This window comes from Bos taurus, chromosome 10 (genome assembly GCF_002263795.3).
Source record: "Bos taurus isolate L1 Dominette 01449 registration number 42190680 breed Hereford chromosome 10, ARS-UCD2.0, whole genome shotgun sequence".
NCBI classification, from domain to species: domain Eukaryota; kingdom Metazoa; phylum Chordata; class Mammalia; order Artiodactyla; family Bovidae; genus Bos; species Bos taurus.
Window position 1 is genome coordinate 37,683,403 of NC_037337.1, and position 13,541 is coordinate 37,696,943.

General features: G+C 41.8%; 1 protein-coding gene across 7 annotated transcripts in view; it reads left to right on the plus strand.

Annotated features, from left to right (window-relative positions):
- GANC (glucosidase alpha, neutral C) overlaps positions 1-13,541 on the plus strand; it is a 73,655-nt gene that overhangs the window by 45,795 nt on the left and 14,319 nt on the right. For 6 of the 7 annotated variants that reach the window (XM_005211639.5, XM_059890822.1, XM_002690827.6 and 3 more), the window contains 6 exons: positions 126-369; positions 4,015-4,079; positions 5,731-5,807; positions 8,326-8,400; positions 12,045-12,158; positions 13,386-13,498. In XM_005211639.5, the coding sequence (XP_005211696.1) occupies positions 126-369; positions 4,015-4,079; positions 5,731-5,807; positions 8,326-8,400; positions 12,045-12,158; positions 13,386-13,498 (688 nt within the window). Of the gene's footprint in view, positions 1-125; positions 370-4,014; positions 4,080-5,730; positions 5,808-8,325; positions 8,401-12,044; positions 12,159-13,385; positions 13,499-13,541 lie in introns of those variants that run through there. The other variant, XR_809246.4, reaches the window with a different exon arrangement.

The window sequence follows — 13,541 nt, forward strand, 5'->3', positions numbered from 1 at the left end:
GATGCTGTCGTTTTGAGTGCACACACATACCTTTGCCCTTTTGGTCTGCAAGGCCTTATCTTACCTGTGGGCATCATCTGTGACGCCCGGGTATCTCACTCAGCCTTTCTTTACTGACTAATCAGCGGATGTAGGTGGCTTCATCGGGGATCCAGAGGCAGAGCTGCTAGTGCGGTGGTACCAGGCAGGAGCCTACCAGCCCTTCTTCCGTGGCCATGCCACCATGAACACCAAGCGACGGGAGCCCTGGCTCTTTGGGGAGGAGCACACCCGGCTCATCCGAGAAGCCATCAGAGAGCGCTACACCCTCCTGCCCTACTGGTATTCTCTGTTCTACTCTGCACACGTGGCTTCTCAACCTGTCATGAGGTAAACAGGCTTCACCACCACCCCAGTAACCAGTCTCTACCAGAAGACCCCCTCAGCCACTGGCAATGGAGTTATTACAGTGATTGCAAAAGAAAAGCCAGGTGTTTAACCAAGTGTCAGTCAGGTTATTGAGCACCAACTGTGAGCAGGGTCAGGCAGTAGAGGTCACAGAAGACAAAAACTAGATCTCCTGCTATTTGGTGATTGAAGCATTAATATTTGGTTAGTGTTAGTCGCTCAGTCGTGTCCAACTCTTTGTAACCTTTGAATAGTAGCTTCTGTCCATGGAATTTTCCAGGCAAGAATACTGGAGTGGGGTAGCCATTCCATTCGCCAGGGGATCTTCCCGACCCAGGGATTGAACCTGGGTATCCTGCACTCCAGGCAGATTCTTTACCATCCAAGCCACCAGGGAAACCCATAATATTTAGTAGGAGATAGAAATAGAAGGGGAGAAGGCAATGGCACCCCACTCCAGTGCTCTTGCCTGGAAAATCCCAAGGATGGAGGAGCCTGGTGGGCTGAAGTCCATGGGGTCGCTAGGAGTCGGACACGACTGGGCGACTTCACTTTCACTTTTCACTTTCACACACTGGAGAAGGAAATGGCAACCCACTCCAGTGTTCTTGCCTGGAGAATCCCAGGGACGTGGGAGCCTGGTGGGCTGCAGTCTATGGGGTCGCACAGAGTCAAACACGACTGAAGCGACTTAGCAGCAGCAGCAGCAGAAATAGAAGGAAGAAAGAAAGAAGGAAGGAAGAGAAAGAAAAGATAAAGTGACTTTGTACTTCAGTTCATCTAGTTTTTAACCTCTGTAGGGAAACAAAACATGCCACCCCAAACTGTCTTTTCGGCTTGAGGATTCTTAGGAGCTGATTGTTTTTAAACATACAAAAGGCTCATGAAGTCTTTCTTTTTAACCTCCTCCTTAAATGCCTATAAGAATTTAGATAAAGAGCTTGGTCCAGGAAGTACATTATCACCAGAGATACCTATAAGGAATATGAGCTAAGCATAGTAAGAGGACGCTGGGAACTAAAGTCTTCTCTGTGTCCCATTGTCTTTGCATGGCCCCACAAATGTTTATCAAACATTTCTTTTTCCATCTCCAAGTGAATATCTTGCCTCACTTTTGGTTTTTTATCTTTTTTTTTTTTTGGCTGCACCATGAGGCATATGGGATCTTAGTTCCCAGACCAGGGACAGAACCCGTGCCCCCTGCAGGGGAAGCACAGAGTCTTAACCACTGGACTGCCAGGGGAAGTTTCCTTCCTCCCCTTTGAAGTCCCAAACCTCACTCACTCCTCCTTCTCTCAGGTGTTATATCAGCCTCAATTGCCTATCTTGTCTTTAGGCAGTATATTTTTATGGAGGTCCTGTTTATACATCATTAAATTTGATTTTCTCCTGTTAAACTCTGTCTTGTCAACTTAATTCTTAGACCAGTCAGAAAAACCTAGAAGGATAGAGGAAAGTAGCTTTTTCATCCCCCACACCCACAAGCCTTCTCTCATGAAGAACAACTTATTCTGCCAGTCTTAGCTCTCTCTTACCCTTAGGGCTTTTCCTGGTGTATAAATTATATTCTGATTCTATTTTGAAAGCAAGATGTGAATGCCATCTTTCCGGGTTAGAGACCAGTACACACAGACACATGTAGTACATCAAGACCTATAGATCAGCAGTTCCTCAGCCTGACTCAGATCAGAATCACCTGGGGAGCTTTTTTAAAAATACAGATTCCCAGGCTAGACCTCCAAACCTATTATGAGTCCCTTGGTTAAGTTCCAGAGATCTATGTTTGTTGGAAGTTTTCCTGGTGATTTTAGACACCAGCCAAGTTTAGATGCTTCATTACTATTTAATAACAAAGAAGTAGATTATTACAAAGGCTAGTGAATAAAATGAAAATGTTTCTCTTATTAAAAAGTATCTTTCCCTCATGAAATTGAAAGCAACGTTAGAACCATGAAGTTAATATCCAGAGATATTGAAAGTTTTGTGATTTTAATAAGCCCAAATGCCTCCTACTTAGCTGTGTACAACAGTAACAATAAAACAAAACCCAAACACCACACAAGTTTCTGAAACCTCCAAAAATGTTGCCAACTTGAAAATAAGAAAAACCAATTCTTTTCACTTACATAATGATTAAGGATGCATGAAAAGCAGTAACAATTAAAAAATGGCACAGATTCTACATTATAAAATTCAGTTTTACCAACATTTAAGTTTGGTAGAGACCAACACAATACAGAAAGTGAAGAAGAACTAAAGAGCCTCTTGATGAAAGTGAAAGAGGAGAGTGAAAAAGTTGGCTTAAAGCTCAACATTCAGAAAACTAAGATCATGGCGTCTGGTCCCATCACTTCATGGCAAATAGATGGGGAAACAGTGGAAACAGTGGCTGACTTTATTTTTTTGGGCTCCAAAGTCACTGCAGATGGTGGCTGCAGCCATGAAATTAAAAGACGCTTACTCCTTGGAAGGAAAGTTATGACCAACTTAGATAGCATATTCAAAAGCAGAGACATTACTTTGCCAACAAAGGTCCATCTAGTCAAGGCTATGGTTTTTCCAGTAGTCATGTATGGATGTGAGAATTGGACTGTAAAGAAAGCTGAGCACTGAAGAATTGATGCTTTTGAACTGTGGTGTTGGAGAAGACTCTTGAGAGTCCCTTGGACTGCAGGGACATCCACCCAGTCCATTCTAAAGGAGATCAGTCCTGGGTGTTCATTGGAAGGACTGATGTTGATGTTGAAACTCCAATACTTTGGCCACCTGATGCGAAGAGCTGACTCATTTGAAAAGACCCTGATGCTGGGAAAGATTGAAGGCAGGAGGAGAAGGGGACGACAGAGGATGAGATGATTGGATGGCATCGCCGACTCAATGGAGATGAGTTTGAATAAACTCCAGGAGTTGGTGATGGACAGGGAGGCCTGGCATGCTGTGGTCCATGGGGTCGTGAAGACTCAGACATGACTGAGCGACTGAACTGAACTGAACTGAACACAATACAGTTAAGCAGTTATCCTTCAATTAAAAATAAATTAATTAAAAAAACATTTAGTTTGTTTTACACCAAACATATTAGGCATTTGGACTTGGGCAAAGTTCTGATTATGCCTGTCAGAGTAACTTAGTGCTCAACAATGAGAACAAGAAGTTTCGGGTACTAGAATTCTCAAGCTTTAATTGGGACCATTTAAGCTAACAGACAGCTCTTTCACACAAGAAAAGTATATAGTAATCATAACAAGGGGATCCCAGTTGGTGCTAATGATAAAGAACCCACCTGCCAGTGCAGGGGATGTAAGAGACTGGGTTCGATCCCTGGGTCTAGAAGATCCCCTGAAGAAGGGAATGCAACCCATCCAGTATTCTTGCCTGAGAAGTCCCATGGACAGAGGAGCCTGATGGGCTATAGCCCGTGGAGCTGCAAAGAGTTGAACAAGACTTAGCAACTAAAAAACAACAATAATCATAACCAGTGCTCATAAAATCTTGACTTATATGAAAAGAGTCTTGACTTTTCCCAATTTCCTTTGAATAGTTATAAAACTGAAAATATGAATGATTGAATTATAAAAAAAAATCTAATGATGTTGAAGTAAGAAATTTCTTTTTTCTTTTCCCCAGGCCTCTGTGGGTAGAGTTCCCTAATGAATTAGAGACTTTTAGTGTGGAAGATGAATACATGCTGGGTGAGCATTTCTGGATTAATTTTACTTCTGAGAAATACTATAATTATGTTTTTATTATATTTTCTAGTATAGGAACACTAAAAAGTCCCTAGTCTCAAGAAAGCCAAAAAGAAAAGAAATTTCATCACCAAGATTTTTCGTGTATTGGTGGGATCCCAACTCTATTCTTTCGTCATGTAGTGCTTCTCATAGCATGTTAACGTCATATAAACCCATTGCGTTTGTGAATGCCGTTTGGAATTCTTGTTCAGGGACCACCTCTAAGCCTTAAGATACCACCACAGGGAAGGGAAGTCGAAAAAAGTAAACCAGACAGAGAGCTTATTTCATATGCAAAACAGGACTGGGGTTGTTTGTTTGTTTTTGGTTGGGTTAATCATATTTGGAACAGGAAAATTTATCATTTGGGTAATGTGTTCAAGAGGCCAGACTTGGCAGAGAGTTGCCCAAAAGGTGAATTCTGTTTCTAAAGAGTAGAACCTCCAAAATGTAAAAAAACCTATCTCTTTAGGTCTCCACTCATCCTTGGGTCTCAAGTTAAAAAGCTACTACTTCCTTAGAGAAAATTTTCCTCATCAAAATTGCTTCCTAGTACCTAATTCCACCTGCCTTAGTCAAAATCAGTCCCTCTTAATACATAATTTTCATTCCATTTTGTACTTTTACCAGTTTACTATTTGTCTTAGCTCTAATTAATTTGTAATTACTTGTTTAATATCTGGTTTTGACTGTAAACTTGATGAGGGCAGGGACCATGTCTGTCTAATTTGAAGCTACATTCCTCGAGCCTAGCACAGTGCCTGGTCCTCAGCAGAATTCAATGAATATTTGTTGAATTAAATAGTGAATTTGTAATTGGATGAATTTTACATATGCTAGTGCCAAGATTAAAACAAAATTAATAATCCAGATTTCCTTTAAGGGAATTATAGTTTTCCTGATGATACCTGCCCAAGAAAGAGGGCCTGAATATCTATGCAGACCACACCTCTGGGTCACAGTTGTAGACTCACTACATTTAAAGTCACATATAGCAAACAGTGAAGCACTGGGAGAAGTGAAATGGTGCTTTCATACTACAGCTGTGCACAAAGTGAGACTGTGCTGGCCTATGTCAGGGTCCCTCCTGTAATCCTAATACACCATAAGTGCATTAATGATAGGCAATGATACAGTCACCTCTGATCACCTGTCCTCTTTCTAACTCACAATACATCTCCCTGAGGAATCATTGGCTCAACTCACCAGGATCTCTGCCTTTAAGAAGTTCAGTTGAGTGGTCTTTGAAACCACAAAAGCACTCAATTAAGAGAGCAGCATTGAAACGTATACATTACCATATGTAAAATTACATAGCCAGTGGAAATTTGCTGTATGACACAGGAAGCTCAAATCCGGTGCTCTGTGACAACCTAGAGGGGTGGGATGGGGTGGAAGGTAGGAGGTGGGAGACAGGTTCAGAAGGGAAGGGACATATGTATACCTAAGGCTCATGCATGTTGATATGTGGCAGAGACCAACATAATAACATAAAGCAATTATCCTCCAATTACAAATAAATAAATTTAAATTAAAAAAAAAATTTAAGGAGAAGGGATGTTTTCAGACCTCTCATAATGATATTCAACTTTATTTCTTCTCCACTTTTCAGGAGGTGCTTTATTGGTTCATCCAGTCACAGAACCAAAAGCTACTGTTGTTGATGTGTTTCTGCCAGGGTCAAGTGAGGTAACAGTAAACAACAAACATCTGCATACCTTACGTGTGTATGTCTTCCTTTCGAACTTGGTGGCTTAAAACGACAAAACCTTATGCTCTCACAGTACTGGAGGCTTGAAGTCCAAAATCTTGGTGTGGGCAGAGTTGGTTCTTCCTGGAGGTTCTGAGGGAGAGGCTGTGCCATGCCACTCTCCACGCTCTCCGCTTCCGGGGGCTGCCTGCGCTCTTGGCATTTCTTGGCTTGTACCCACCTCGCTTCAGTCTATGCCTCCATTTTCACTGTGTGTGTCTGTGTCTCCTCTAACCATCTGTCTCTTACAAGACACTTGTGATGATATTTAGAGCCTATCTAAATAAATCCAGATAATCTCCTTACCTTAAGATCCTCAATTTAGTCAAATCTGTTCCCATAAAGATAAGGGATTAGGAAGCAAATACATCTTTTTGAAGGGCCACCATCCAGCCCACTACACCTGTCATCACTGATATGACAATAACCAGGCTTTTCTACACAAAGCCCATGAATGACGTTCTTTCTGCTTGGTTTCTCTAGGAATTTGTAGTTCTGAAGGTGGGGGCTCTTTACAAAGGTTCCCCTGCAAAGCAGAAACCTGAGAAAAAGGTTAAATATTACAACAGCTAAATGAAATGGCTTGCCAAGCATTTCTGCTAAGAGTTTCTTAAATTAATTCTAAGTGCAGGCTCGCATTAAGAGGAGCTAGCTCCCTGTCTGACTTTGCCACAGTTTCTATTAATGACCTATTATCATTTCAATCACACTGTTATGACTATGTAGCCTATTCTTTCAACACTCCTGTTTCCAGGAATGTTCTGTAATTGTTTCTCTCGCTACATCTTCCCAAAGCCTGGGTAGGAGAGCCGCTGCTTCTTGCTGATTAGCTAGTAAAGTACCACAACGGGCAGAGAGCTATCTCACAGCCTGGCTGTCACCTTCCCGTGTTCTGTACAGCACATCCCTCTCTTGCAAGTCTCTTTCTTGGGGAGGCCTTCTCTGACACCCTCTTTAAGATTACAAACCACTCCCACTACCCCTGGTACTATCCAGTTCTCCTGCATCCTTTATTTGTCTCTGTAGAACATGCCATTTTAAACATCCTAAAATTTACTTTTATGTTTTATTATTTCTCTCTCCCATTAAAATGTTAGCTTTTTGAAGGCCATGATTTTTATCTGTTAATGGCCTCGCATTAATGGCCTATCTGTTAATGTTTCCCTCGCATCTAGACAGGCATGTGGCACATAGTAGGCCATCTATAAGTACTTGCTGGGTGAGGAGCTCAGTAACTAAGCTCTGGGTCTCATCTACATGGTGTTTTGTACCAGTTGTACCCTTCTTAGGCTGGGAATCTTTGATTATGTTACCACACACCCTATGCCTCTCATTTCAGTCAGACTGGAAATGGTTGATGGGTAATGCCCAAATCTTGTTTGAATCCTTTTTTTTTTTTTAACCTTTCACTCCCACCAACTTTTTATCTTGAGCTACTAGAATTCACCAAAGGAAGACATTACAAGGAAAGATAGCTAAGGGATTATCCCTTGTAAACATAGACACAGAAATCCTTGACAATACATTAGGCAACTGAATCCAGCCAAAGATAATACTTCATGACAAGGTAGGACTGATGCAGTTGAATTGAGAGTTCACTGCAGCTGACAATTGTCAGGGCACAGCCCTCTCCCAGTGATGGCAGGACAGTGACAGATTCAACATCCCAGCTTTATACAGCCTCTGATAATCCCAGGAGGTGAACTGTGGCTGCCAGAAATTATATTGGACTAGAAGAGAGAAAAAGGTTTTCTTTTCATCCTTAAGATAGTATCTTAAGGATTTATCCCATCAAATTACTTTGGCAGGAGCTTTTTGGCACTTTAGCAAGTAAACCCCCTCGATGGGCATCTCAGATAAGAGTTTGAACCTCGTCCCTGAATTGTACTCTGTTTTTAAAAAATGACGCTGTATTAGTAATCCAAATTTCCATTTGTTTTTCTCTAAGGTCTGTTTCCCTGTCAGATACTTCCTTTTCTCCTGCCTCATTTGTAATTTATTTGCTTGCTGTGTGCTTTTCTGTTTTGTTTTCTCTCTTCCATCATCTTTTTCACTATAAGATCATTACATTTTTATAAGCCAGTTGAACTATAAAATCCATGAGGGCAGGTTCTAGGTCTTTCTGTTCACTTGTGTGTACCCAGCAATGCTGGGCACATGGTAAGTTGTTCAGTAAATAACTTTTGGATGGATGGATGGAAAAATGAATGGCCTTTTAACTCAGCTTAATCCATCTCAGTACTAGGTTAGTTAGTCCTTTGGGATTTTCTTAAAAGCATATGTTCTCTCGAACTTCTATTCAAGATTTTTTAAATTATACTTAAATTTTTTTTAATTATACTTATTTTAGCTTTCTGGTTATTTGAAATCCAACTAAATGGATGTTTTATTACATGATGAAATCATGAGAAAAACGTGCTTATACACATTTTTTCACTAAGGTCTATTTCTTTTCAGATTTGGTATGACTCTAAGACATTTGCTCACTGGAAAGGAGCGTGTACAGTAAAGATCCCAGTAACCTTGGACGCTGTAAGCTATTTTCAGACTGTTATTTTTAACCTATTGTGCTGATTAGTTTACTCAGGCTGCCATGACAAAATACCATAGACTGACTGGCTTCAACAATAGAAAGTTAATTTCTCACAGTCTGGAGGCTGGAAGCCCCAGATCAAGGGGCCAACCAGTTCAGGTCCTGGGGAGGATTTCTTCCTGGCATGGAGACAGACACTTTCTTGATGCATCCTCTTATGGTAGAGGGAGTGTGTGCTCGTCTTGTCTCTTATGACACTACTCGTTTGGATCAGGGCCCCACTCCTATGACTTCATTTAATCTTAATTACCTCTGTAAAGGTCTCCAAATACAGTCACACAGGGGCTTGGGGCTTCACTCTGTGAATTTTGTGGGGACACATTCAGTTCATAACATGTGCCTTCATAGCAAGAGCCAAGGACGTCAGTGTATAGTAACATATACACATGGAGACTGAATGTAGATTAGTAGAGGGGTTCCCTGGTGGTTCAGATGGTGAAGAATCCGCCTGCAATTTGGGAGACCTGGGTCAATTCCTGGGTTGGGAAGATTCCCTGGATTGGGAAGATCCCCTGGAGGAGGGCATGGCAACCCACTCTAGTGTTCTTGCCTGGAGAATCCCCAAGGACAGAGGAGCCTGGAGAGCTACAGTCCATATGGTCACAAAAAGTTGGGCCCAACTGAGCAACTAAGCACAGCATACAGCACAGAACTGAAGGCAGGGAGAGGTTTGGGGAGCAATGGCGAGTGACCATTAAAGGGTACAGGGTTTCTTTTGGGGGGTGATTTTTAATTGATTATGCTGATGGTTGCATGACTCTGAATATACTAAAAACCATTCAATTGTACACTGTAAATGGATGAATTGTATGACATGTGAATTTTTATCAATAAAACTGCCAAAATGGGAAGGGAAAAAAAGAGTATAAAAATAACATGTACTCTGAGTTCACAGTTTGGAACACTGAAGACACAGTTCTTCCACATTTATTTACCTTTGTGTGTCTAAGAAAAAGAATCACACTGACAACAGGGAGTAAACACGGTGATAGCACATGTACCATACAGAATGGCCTCTACAGCACCAAGTCAGGACACATGAGTTTCTAGTTGGACCTCTAGGCAAGGGGAGGCTATGAGTTATGATGTTAGACCCAGAGCGGCCCATGCAGGCTGCATTTCCTTTTTTTAAAATTAACTCATTTGTTATTTATTTGGGTGTATCAGGTCTTGGCTGCAGCACGCAGGGTCTTCACTGTGTCATGTGGGATCTTTAGTTGCGGTGCACAGACTGTCTAGTTGTAGTGTGCAGACTTACTTGTCCTGCGTGATGTGGGATCTTAGTTCCCCGACCAGGGATGGAACCTGAGTCCCCTGTATTGCAAGGTGGACTTTTAACCACTGGACCACCAGGGAAGTCCCCCAGGGTGCATTTCTGAAGGGAAGTTTGTTCCTGCAACTGAATCACAGCCACTACCAGAGACTTGAAGTAGTGTGAAAATTTTTAAATAGATGTATGTTATTTTTTTAAATTCTCAGCAGCAATATGAACTCCATTATAGAGAAAATAGGGCTTCCCTGGTAGCTCACATGGTATAGAATCCACCCAGGAGACCTGGATTCAATTCCTGGGTCAGGAAGGTCCCTTGGAGAAGGGAATGGCAACCCACTCCAGTATTCTTGCCTGGAAAATCCCATGAACAAAGCAGCTTGGCAGGCTATAGTCCATGGAGTCAAAAAGAGCCAGACATGACTGAGCGACTAACATGTTCACGTTCACATAGAGAAAATGATTTCAGATGCCAACTTTCAGATCTAGAATAGACCTTAACATTCATCTTCTTGAATCCCTCATGCTTACAGGTGAAGACAGGGAGGTTCAGAGAAGTTAAATTACTTGTCCAGGGTTTCAGCTAAATTGTGAACTGAGATAAGAACTGAGATAAGACCCCAGGTCAATTGGACTTCCACTCCAGGGCCTATCCGTATTAACTTACTGCATCATTCTTTGAAGGAAAATAAAAGAAGAAGAAATTGACTGATGCAGGTGGGGAAGTAAATGTGCTTTTACTTCTTGCTGCGAGTCAAGCAGACGGTGGACATCTTGCCTACTCCACCCTCACTGACAACTTTCTGTATACAGCAGTCCCCCTTATCTGAGGCTTCATGTTCCTCAGTTTCAGTTACCTTCAGTCAACTGCGGCCCCAAAGTATTAACTGTGGTCCAGAAATTCTAAATGGAAAATTCCAGAAATAATTCATAAGTTTTAAACTGCATGCTACCCTGAGGAGCATGATGAAATCTTGTGCCATCCTGCTTCATCCTGCCCAGGACATGACTCATCCCTCGGTCCAGCAGATCCAAGCTGTGTATGCTACCCACCCATTAGTATAGGGGAAGGTATCATTATATAGGGTTCAGAACTCTCCTCGGTCTCAGGCATCCACTGGGGATCTGGGAACATATCCCAGGTGGAGGAAGGGGGTGCCTACTGTATTCTAGCTCTTCTCCCCACTGGCAGCTTACTCAAAGCAAAGTATAAGCCCTCATGTGATCCAGGGAGCTTCCTAAGAGAGGACTACACTGGGAGGCACGGAACCTACTGGATTGTCCTTGCCAGGAGTGCTATTCCAGAAGACCCATGCCTACAGCTCTGTCGTCAGAGTCACACCAAGTGCCCTTGGCAGGTTCTATAACAGAGATTTCACAGATTCACCCTCAGAATTGAGCCAGTCATCCTAGTGATGCAGGGAAGCAGGGACCAAGAAGTGTATAGGCTAAAGTAGGGACAACAGTTGTATATCCCAAACCAAGAAACCACCATCTTTTATGAACGTATACACATGTATATCTGGGCCTGCTTGCATAGACATAAAAATCCCCTCTTTAGCAGGGTCCTAAAAATAAACTTGTTTGTTATATTGACAGGAAAATTAAAAATACAAAGCAGGAAAGGCTACCTATAGGATAGTCAGAATAGATAATAAGTGGATGGAGGGTGAGAAGTTTTCCCTAATAATTTTTTAAATGAACCATTTTTAATATTTGAACTCTTTTCCTTTTAATGCCAGGGCCTGTGGTAAGCTACAAGCTGGGAGAAAAGAATACCCCCTTCCCCATGAGGGATATGTTCCAAGACCCCAAATGGATGCCTGAAGCCAAGGAGAGTACAGAACCCTATATAAAGATATTTTCCCCTATACTAATGAATTTGTGTTCACAAATTTATTTTGCTTTAGAGTCTGCATTATAAAGAATGTATAATGGGACTTTCCTGGCAGTCCAGTGGTTAAGAATCCACCTGCCAGTTCAGAAGACATGGGTTCCATCCCTGCTCTGGGAAGATTCCACATGTCACAGGGCGACTAAGCCTATGCACCACAGCTACTGAACCCATGCACTCTGGAGCCTGTGCTCCTCAACAAGAGAAGCCAGCGCAATGAGAAGCGTGTGCACCACAGCTAGAGAGTGGTCTGTGTTCAGTGCAACTAGAGAGAGCCGAAGCGCAGCAACAAAGACCCAGCACAGCCAAAACTAACTAAATAACATTTTTGAAAAAAGAATGTATAATGAAATATTTTAAAAGCCTACTTTGAAATTGCCTTATATGAATCCTCCTCTGAGAGTATTCTCCTATTGTAGATACCAGTGTTTCAACGTGGTGGAAGTGTGGTACCAATAAAGACCACTATAGGAAGATCCACAGGCTTCATGACTAATTCCCCATATGGACTCCGAGTCGCTCTAAGCACTAAGGTACTTGAAAAATATTACTTTTACACCTCTTGTTTGTTATGACTCTGTCTCTTTACAGTGGTAGCTTTGAGTGTATAAAAGTGGTGAAGCCCATCTATGGGATAGGTGGTTCTGATGTTTGTCTAGAAATCAAAAATTTGAATCATTTCTGCATCATTGTCCAACTTATCTAACTTTCCTGGAATTGTTCTTCAGGGAACTCTGAGAACTAGAAATGATAGAAATTTCCTCTAGGGTACTGTGACCCTTTGTGCTCTGCAGCTTGGCATTGATCACCACTGGGCTGAAAGCTCATTGGGCCATAGCAGCCTGCCATGTGGATTAGCCCTGACTCTCAGTCTCCGGTAAAAGGGTCCTGTGTCTATGCAACATTCCAGGGACGCAGTCCCACACACAACAACTTTCATTCTCATTGGATGGCTCAAACAACTACAATCTCCTAGAGTAAGGTCTGGAAGGATCCAGAATTGATCTGTTCTTTTGAGGATATCTTTTGAGCTGAATGAGGCCTATGGCAGATTCCTCTCCTAACCGTTTGCCAAAATACAGTGCCAGACACAAATCCTCACTCTTAAGCAAATGTTATAATTCACTTTCTTTTTCTTACATTTTTCTCTTCCATCCATTTCTTTTAAGCATGTATTCTTGGGTCAAACTATGGGCCTTGGGCCCATGGGAGGCCATGGAATAAATTGCAAGAGACTTGAGGTCCATAGCTCATGAAGCATTGTCAGTAACAGGGAACTGCCGTATGGAGTGCTGTGACATTGTCTGACATGCAAAAGGGATCCTCCTACCAAAAGACAGTAGGAAGTAGGCACCATTCTCCAAATGGAGGTTCTTCTAAAGATAGCTAATCTCATCTATTATATTCTTTTTCCTTTTAACTTCAGTTTCACTGGGTGAACATTTCTTGACCTGTTGTCACATTTTAGGGCAGTATTTTTGAAATCACCTATGCCACTGACCATACTTCACAGTTTAAATCTCTTTCAACAAAGCCTAACTCTCTTTGCCTCCTCTTGTGTGACTTCCTTATTCATATTATTTCACAAATGGGTACTAAGTGTTTATATAGTTTATGATGACTTTGTACAGCTTTAATATTAAGCAGTTGTTCAACATAATTTTTCACAGATTTTGTAATCAGTTATTTCCTTTAGGGAGGGACAGTCTTTTCCAAGAAAACTATTACATGAGCATACTCTCTGTGATTCCACTCTCCAGGGTTCTGCCATGGGTGAATTCTATCTCGATGATGGGCATTCTTTCCAATACCTCCACCAGAAGCAATTCTTGCACAGGAAGTTTTCATTTTCCTCAGGTGTTTTGACCAACAGGTAATGGCAGCTGAAAGAGCCATGTGCTTTCATAAATAAATTA